The sequence below is a fragment of the Polypterus senegalus genome, chromosome 4, assembly GCF_016835505.1.
Source record: "Polypterus senegalus isolate Bchr_013 chromosome 4, ASM1683550v1, whole genome shotgun sequence".
Lineage (NCBI taxonomy): Eukaryota > Metazoa > Chordata > Cladistia > Polypteriformes > Polypteridae > Polypterus > Polypterus senegalus.
The window spans coordinates 250316520-250325842 of NC_053157.1; the positions used below are offsets into that span (position 1 = coordinate 250316520).

Below are 9323 nucleotides of genomic sequence, written 5' to 3' on the forward strand. Positions count from 1 at the left end.
AATAGAAATACTTAAAGAAAACATAAGTGGAGATCAGAGAAATAAATAATAACACAAGTGAAAGTTAACTAACTCAGAGTTCAAACATGAAGAACAGCAAACGAGTCGCACACAGTGGGCTGCTTTATGGCTTGGAGGGCATGTGGCTTGGCTATTTTACAGAGAGGCGCAGATCCAGTTGTCATTGTTAACGTCACAGTAAGTGACCAAAGTAAGAGCAGGCTGGCAATTGTGTAAGAAAACAGTGAAAATGGAGGAGCTAAGATTAGGATTAGAAGATACCCGGTGGTCTTATCAAAAGTGCTGTCTGTGACACAAGACACTCCTGTGAGGACTGCAGAGATCAGAGAGTTTAACATGAGGCTCACATTGGGTTTAAGATGGAGGGACACAGTGCTAAGAGACAATGGGGTGATTTTTACAGCAGATGGCAGCAGCACCCCTGGCATGGGAGCCACTGATGTTTTGGGAAGGCAAACAAGGAGGTCAGTCGTGAACTTTTAACAAGGAGTTTAAGAAGTCGAGGTGTACAAACTCATAATCAGAAACAGGTAGTGAAATTAATAAGACTAAGGGATAAGCTGGGGTGGATATTAATAGAAAAATCAAAAAGTAAAAATATACTAAAACAAAAATAGAATCAAACTAGAGAACTGGAAACAAAAAAAATAAGACTAATTAATTAAAAAATTATAATAAGAGTAAGTTAGAAAAGTTAAAACCTCAAATGAGAGTGAAAGTGAACAAAAATAACAGAAGCGTGAGTTTAAAAAGTCTTAACAGCCCATGTAGTAGGCCGTGATAATAATAAAAGTGTAAAAAGTTAACTTTGAAATGCCTTGTCTACAGGGGATTAATCAAAATCAAATTGGCAATACATTTTAAATAGGAGATCAGAATATGTGAGGTCATTAAAAAGAAAACAATTGAATGGAAGAAAATTAAACCTCACTAAGGCCAAGAACAGAAATGGACACAGAAGATTTAGAAATGTCAGTATGTGTTTGTGGTGTAGAATTTAATTAAAAACCAACTGCTTCAAATCTGTGAGGGTACAGAGATTTGAGCAGAGAGCATCAAGAGTACTGGCCTGACATTATGAGTGGGCTACAGACCACCAAATACAGACAGGAGTGTCAAACAGGCATATCCAGCTTTAAATGGCTGAGGCCCCACTTGCTGTACGTATGTGAACTAATCTCCACATTCACACCAAGCGCACATTAAGATCTCATGATTTCAGTCTTCTTAAGTGTCCAAGGATTAATAAAACAACAGAGGGAGGTCAAAATTTATACTGTGGGGTCTCAAAGCTGTGATCTGATTGGCCTGCACATATAAGAGATGCCCCATCACTCTTAGGCTTACGAGTCGCCAATTTAACCTGGCATAGCTAGTAGGGCTGACTGTTAGCTGTGCTTATTACTTCTCTGTTAGTCATTTGTATGAAAGTGTTAGGTTATAGAATCATCATGAACACTTACTAATCTTTCTCTATTCTGTTTCTTTACTCATTTCAGTATTCTGCTGTTCCACTTCTCCACTGCCAAGCTGTGTAGTAGCCCATGACTGGTTAGCCTGCCCAGCACAGACGTGTACGGTAGAAGGACCACCAGGAGGTGGAGGGCCAGTAGGCTGAGGTCTTCAGACGTGTCTGACTTCTCTCAGTTCAACATGGCCACTGAACCTACAGAGGTTTATTTCCTCCAGATTTGCTGACAGTTGTTGTTTCTGATTTCCTCTCCTCTTTTGTCAGCTGGCCTTGTCTTGATGATATTAATGGAGGAGTCCTATAAGATCCTTTCATGTTACTCAGTTGAAATTGCTTTGATTAATGTCTGTTTAAACTAATATTTACTTTTATGTGTGTACATGTTGTAATTTGTAAAGTTTGTCAGCTTGTCTGCAGCGATAAGGACAATACAAAAAATACTGCAAACTGAAAAATGCCAACTATACTATAAAGCCACTTAAAACTTTATGTGTATTGTAAGAATTTTAGATCTAATCCCAGACATCACTATTAACTGACATGTGAGTGTAACGTGTCTCTTAGAGAGGCCTGAGGTACTCCAGACACAAGTGATCAGAACACACAGAACCTCCGCTCAGTTTAATGAGAGCACTCAGCTCACTCGACTGTCCACGGATCACACTGTGTATCTCATCCTGGACTGTTTCATGTCTTCCACCCAGTCTCTCCAGGACAGGCTCCAGCTCCCTGCTGTCCTATACAAGCAAACTGAGACTCCTCAACATGAAGGAATAGATTTCTCTGACAAACTACATCTACATATTACTTAACTCCGTTTTATTTAGCTTTCATCAAACATTAAACTCCACTCACCTGTTTTCCTTCTCTTTCCGTCTTCAACTCGACCTTTTCATGACCATCATGTTCAGTCATTCCACACATCATGCAGATACACGTCTCATCAGTTTTACAAAACATCTCCAGACTTTTCTGATGTTTCTCACAGAGTTTCTCCTTCAGATTTCTATCAGGATCAACCAGCTTGTGGTGCTTCAGGGCCGCTACTTCATAATGAGGCTTTTCTCCTGTGTGGCTTCTTCTGTGGTTCTGAAGACTGCTTTTCCTTGAGAACAACTTACCACATTCTGGACAGCAATTAGTTTTTTTTCCTGTGTGGATTCTTCTGTGGGTCTGAAGACTGCATTTCCTTAAGAACGACTTACCACATTCTGGACAACAATGAGGTTTTTTTTCTATGTGGATTCTTATGTGCCTCTGAAGATGGCTTCTACGTGAGAACGACTTACCACATTCATGACAACAATATGTTTTTTCTACATTGTGAATCTTCATATGCTCATTAAGATCACTTGTGTGTGTGAATTGTTTGCCACATTCCAAACATTTTTTTCCAGTATGAATTTGGATTTCTTTCTCCACTTGCTGTCGATCAGTTTTGATGGCTTCTGTCTGTGTTGCTCCAGGAGCAGGGAGAGAACTGCACTGCAAAAAGGCTGCTGTCAGGGTCTCTGATCCTCTTGCTGATTTCTTCATACCTTTCTCATTATATTGAAGAGAGGGAGGACCAAATGAAGGTGGAGAGAAGCTGCCATTCTTCTGTAAATCTGAAATAACACAAACATTTTAACTATTTTTTTTCCTGACACCTTTATCAAAAGTGACTGACAACATTTGAGACACAATTGGTTACATTTCTCTTGTTTTTCAAACTGGACCACAGACAGGTCATGTGACTTGTTCGAGGTCACATAGTGTCAATAGCTGAATTTGAACCTGCAACTTCAGGGTTTGATGTCCAAACTCCTAACCACTACCCTCCTTTTAAAATAAATGAAAAAGTACAAGTAAAGTGGTGGCGCACTGGTTGGCATTCCTTCCTCACAATGAGGTGCCATTTATGGTCTTGCCACTCCATGTGTGGTCTTTTCATGTTCTGCTGCTGTCTGTTTAATTTCTCCACCTTTCTCTCATATGTGAAAGACAGGCCTGATCTGATCAATCGATCACAAATCAAAATCAGCCAATTTTCACTCCAAATGACTTGACTGGTGATCAGCAAATTAGCTGATCTAAACATCTGATCTTGAATGATAAAAAGCATACAAGACAAAGTTCCAACATTACCAAAATAGATAAACACATCCTCGCCAATGTAACAATTTTATTGCCTTCCATCAAGAGATAAAAAATTTGCGGTTTGTAATATTTGTGCAAAAAGAAGTCGGTGAAGGAGGTTTCTCTGCTAACACTTTCAACAATACAAACCTTACTCAGCATCTGAGAAGTCAACACAAGAGAGATGTTCAAAGGCTGAGGTGACCATCAAGCTTAGTCTAGCTCAGTCGCCTACTCTCACTCGGCCTCCAATAAGGGCAGCATTTAGAAAATTCAACCTTATAATACTGACAGCAAGAAGGCCAAAGACTTAATGTGAAACAAAAACAGTGGAATTCGTAAGCCTGAACAATAAGCCAATTTCACTTCTGGAAGATGTCACCTTCTAGATCATTTAGATCCACGATTCCATCTGCCAGTGAGTGTTAGTTTATGCACCCAATGTCGGTAAGGAATTCTTGCAAAATGGATTTGCATCCATTCAAAATGTGAACACTAATAAAATTATAATGGCGGGGGACTTTAATTGTGTTTTAACACTAGAATTACCAGAGCCTACGAAAAAACTCGTAATTCCGTCCCACCTTAAATTGCTTCTTAAATCCCTTCACACCACTCCGCCAGCGTCCTTTGTCCTCTAAATGTGCTGATAAAGAGAAGCTTGAAGCAGCCGGCTATTCCATCCCTCCACCAATTTAGAACGTGCACAAACTTCTCTCACCTCATGCCTTGATTTAGTATCTGGGAGTGAAGTGGAGTTTTAGAGTGGAAATAATAGATCTTTATTTGGAACACACGCATTTCATTTCTGTTCCGTTTCTACAGTAATCTGTGTAAACACATTGTTAAAACAGAAACGTTTTTTATATTCTAGTAGTAGATGACAAAATGTAGGCATAAACTATATAATGTATGAAGCCTGAAGTCCAAATAGCAAAGAAACATTTTCACAAGAATAACACAATTGCGCTTTTATTCAAAAATATAACTGCAGAAACAAAAAGCCGCCTTAACAAGCGACATTGACAGCAGTTTATTGTAACTGCCTCCGTGGTTCAACAGACTCAGCCCCCGCTTGGGAATCAAGAGGTCACGAGTTTGATCCTGCGCCCTTCCGTTTTGAGAAGTAAACTGCTCTTAGTCTTACTGTTTTAGAATAAAAGTATACATTTGATTTCAGTCTTTAACAACTGGTGCAATTTATGATCCTTGTAAAGGTTAGCGCTTTTTTTTAAATTCACTTTTCATTCTCTCAGTCGCGTTCAGAATCAATCCATACAACCCCATCTGACACGGCTGTTTTCACTAAACACGCGCTATAGCTCTGCAGTGTACCACGATGCATACTAACGCCTACCCCGCCCCCCTCCCCAGGGTTCTGACACACAAACGCTGGCGAAGCTGCCTTCTTAAGTATCTCACCGTCACTTGCTTTTCTTTTTATTCGGTTTTATTGAGTGTTCCTGTCAGTCCCCGCATGTTGCTGTATGCTGTTTCTTTTGTACTCCAGGACATGCAGAGGAGAGAATGGTAAAGACCAGTAACTTCAGCGCTATATGCAATCATCAGACACACCCCATCTGCCCGTGTCGCTCAAACACAGGAACATATATTGGTGTAAAAGTATAACAAAAGTGCACTTTTATTCAAGTGCACTTTTTCCATCGCCTTTTCCTGTAAGAAGCAATGTACACACTTCTCTCTATGCTGTGGTTTCTATTACACACCTGAAAGAAAGAGACAATATATGTGAAAATATAATCGCACTAATGCAATATTATTTGAAAGCGAACAGCGTCAGATCGGGTGTGAATGCAGGAACTGGAAATTCTCTGATCACGGGACCTTCCCCAGGGAAGAAAGTACAGTGTCAGGTGCTCATTCAGTGTAATAGAAACCATAGCACAGAGAGTTGTGTACACTGCAACAAGTACGTGTCGTAAATGTAAGAAGGATGGTCCTTGGGTGTGTGGGAACTGTTAATATTTGAATGTGATGATTTTATATAGCACGGAATGAAAATCTGCACTTCTTAGCATTGCACCATGCAAGCTGTCGTATCAATTGCCTACTGTAACTTGCTTTCTTTTTTCTTCGGTTATACAGGTAGTTTTGAATAAAAGTGCACTTGTTTTGTTTGCGAAATGAAGTGTCTCGTGCACTTTGGCATTACAAGTGTATTTTTGAGCATGCCCGTTTGAGCAGTATAAAAGTATTGAAAAGTATAACAAAACAACGGGCAGATGGGGAGTGTCTGATGATTGCATATAGCGCCCGAACTTACTGCTCTTTACTATTCTCTCCTCTGCATGCCCTGGGTACAAAGAAACAGAATACAGGCGCTATAGCTCTGCGTTGTACCACGATGCATACTAACGCCCCCCAATCCCCCCCACCCCCGGTTCTGACACACAGACGCTGGCAAAGCTGCCTTCTTCGTATCTCACCGTCACTTGATTTTCTTTTTTATTCAGTTTTATTGAGTGTTCCTGCCAGTCCCCACATGTTGCTGTATGCTGGATATTTTCACATGTATTGTCTCTTTCTTTCAGGTGTGTAATAGAAACCACAGCATAGAGAGAAGTGTGTACATTGCTTCTTACAGGAAAAGGCGATGGAAAAAGTGCACTTGAATAAAAGTGCACTTTTGTTATACTGTTATACTTTTGTAAACTGTTATAGTTTACTTCTCAAAACGGAAGGGCGCAGGATCGAACTCGTGACCTCTTGATTCCCAAGCGGGGGTTGAGTCTATTGAACCACAGAGGCAGTTATAATAAACTGCTGTCAATGTCGCTTATTAAGGAGGCTTTTTGTTTCTGCAGTTATATTTTTGAATAAAAGCGCAATTGTGTTATTCTTGTGAAAATGTTTCTTTGCTATTTGGACTTCAGGCTTCATACATTATATAGTTTATGCCTACATTTTGTCATCTACTACTAGAATATAAAAAAACGTTTCTGTTTTAACAATGTGTTGACACAGATTACTGTAGAAACAGAACAGACATGAAATGCGTGTGTTCCAAACAACGATCATTATTTCCACTCTAAAACTCCACTTCACTCCCAGATACTCAATCAAGGCATGAGCTGAGAGAAGTTCGTGCACGTTCTAAATTGATGGGGGGATGGAATAGCCAGCTGCTCCAAGCTTCTCTTTATCAGCACATTTAGAAGCCAAAGGGCGCTGGCGGAGAGGTGTGAAGGGATTTAAGAAGCGATTTAAGGTGGGACGGAATTACGAGTTTTTTCGTAGGCTCTGGTAATTCTAGTGTTAAATCCACTCTTAGATAGGTCTCCTGTCACGGGGCTGGGGGTGTTTGGGGGGTGACATCTAACACTGCAAAGACAATTACACAGTTTTTAACTGACCACAACCTATCATACCCCTGGAGGTTTCTAAACCCAAACTCAAGAACATATTCCTTCTATTCACCAGGGTATCATTGCTACTCAAGAATTGATTATTTCCTTTATAGATAAGAATTTCTTGCCTACGATTAAATCCTGCAAGTATGACACTATTGTTATTTCTGACAATGCCCCTCTGATCTTGGAACTAAAATTATTATGCCCCACACACTCATCTCGCAGATGACGTCTTAGTCCACTTCTATTAGCAGACGAGGACTTTACAGATTTTATATCCAAACAAATCAGTTTCTTCCAAGAGACAAATACGTTCATAGAGGTCTCTGCAGGAATACTCTGGGAAACTCTAAATGCCTTCTTAAGAGGACAGATTTCATATTGTTCCTAACAAAGAAGAAAAAAAAAAGAAACCAAGAAAGTATCAAAGCTAACCAGAGAAATTACTAAAGTTGATGAAGAACATGCCATAGGAAAAGGCAGGATCTGCATTCAGAGCTCAACCTCTTAACAACCAAAGAAACTGAACCACTCATTTTTAAATCAAGACATCATTACTATGAACATGGAGAGAAAGCTAATAAGCTCTTAGCTAAACAAATCCACAAGCAAGAAGTTCACAATGCAATCCCAGCAATCAACAACATGAACGGGGATAAAATCATTGACCATAAAAATATAATCCACACATTTAAAGACTACTTGTAAATCCTTATATTCTACTGAGTTTAAAGATGGCAAACACAATTTAATGCATTTTTGGATACATTACAGATACCACAAATAGATACTTTGAGTGCAGAGGAACTGGATAAACCTCTGGCGCCATCAGAATTACTAGATGCTATAAAGTAACTTTAAAGCGGGAAAGCATCAGGCCCTGATGGCTACCCTATAGAATTTTATAAGAAATTCTCCACTCAGCTAACTCCCCTCTTATTAGCATCACTTACAAAAGCTATAGACAATCAAAGGACTGCAAGACCTTTTCCAGTTTCAAATGATCTTCTCCAATCGGCGAGCTATCGTGACCTGCGTCACTTGCACATTTACTCCCTATTTTGCTCTCAACTGGAGATGATGCAGTGGACCGTGGCCTTGAGGAGTTTGAGCTTTTGCCCATCTGTTCCAGGTCAGTCTCTTGAAAGGCCGCACTTTGAACTTCGACTTGTCAGTCTAGGATTGGATGTGGCTTTAGTTTTCTTTTCCATTGCTTTCTGAGCCCCTTTCTTGCCGCCTATGTTTATATATGCTATCATATACTGAAGTAAAACCTTCAGGTTGGATAAATACAGGATCTCTCAGGATAATAAGGAAATAATACAAAAAAATAACACCGCTGCTAACGGAGCTCCACTTTAGACATCCATCTCTTATAAAACGGACGAGACCAAGACCAATTTCATTTCTGAATAATGATGTTAAGATACTCTCCAATGTCCTAGCTAGAAGGATGGAGAAAGTGCTGCCTTCAGTAATGTCAAAAGATCAAACTGGATTTATTAAAGGCCGACACTTAGCTTCCAATCTTCAACGCCTGTTTAATCTATCTATACTAATAAAAGGCAAAGCCCTCACTCACTCACTCACTCACCACTAATTCTCCAACTTCCTGTGTAGGTAGAAGGCTGAAACTTGGCAGGCTCATTCCTTACAGTTTACTTACAAAAGTTGGGCAGGTTTCATTTCGAAATTCTACGCCTAATGGTCATAACTGGAAGGTATTTTTCTCCATTAACTGTAATAGAGTTGAGCTGGAAAGACGTGGGGGGGGCGGAGTTTCGTGTGACATCATCACGCGTCCCACGTAATGACGTGTACTGACTGTCAACGCAGTGCGTAGAAAACCAGGAAGACCTCCAAAAAGCGCTCAAGAAAACATACATTATATAATTGACAAGGCAGCAAAACAAGAAGCGAGGAAGTGACATATATAACCATATTCATGAGTGCTGCTACCTCGGAAAGAAAGCAAGGTGTAAACCTAACTTTAAATTAAGTTCATAGACAGGCTACCGCTGGCGTTTCACATACCCACAGGTAATGCGGGATACAAGTTTAATGAGAGGACGCAGGATATAAACAAGAGTTTTGATCACTTTGTAACTAAGTTAAAATTGTAGGTGAAGGGCTGTGCTTATGCAAATTCCGAGAGACTGTGTTTGTGGGGGATTGACAGTTAAGGCGGGTGAGGGAGTCACGTCATCATCTCCCCTCCCATTCATCTCATTTCGCTCTGAGCTGAGCTCCGCGGCTAACGCCGTCTTTCGAAACAACTCTGTCACACTGCCACCAAATACTCACAGAAAAATCCACAAGTTAATACACATGCTGTCTCTAGA

The 9323-nt window shown here is 40.1% G+C and overlaps 1 protein-coding gene across 1 annotated transcript in view; it reads right to left on the bottom strand.

The window, feature by feature from the left end:
- The window catches only part of LOC120529036, a 56630-nt gene that overhangs the window by 33045 nt on the left and 14262 nt on the right, over nt 1-9323 (bottom strand). Inside the window, exon 2 of the mRNA XM_039753098.1 lies at nt 2348-3099. Within this exon, the coding sequence (XP_039609032.1) occupies nt 2348-3099 (752 nt within the window). The remainder of the gene's footprint in view (nt 1-2347; nt 3100-9323) is intronic.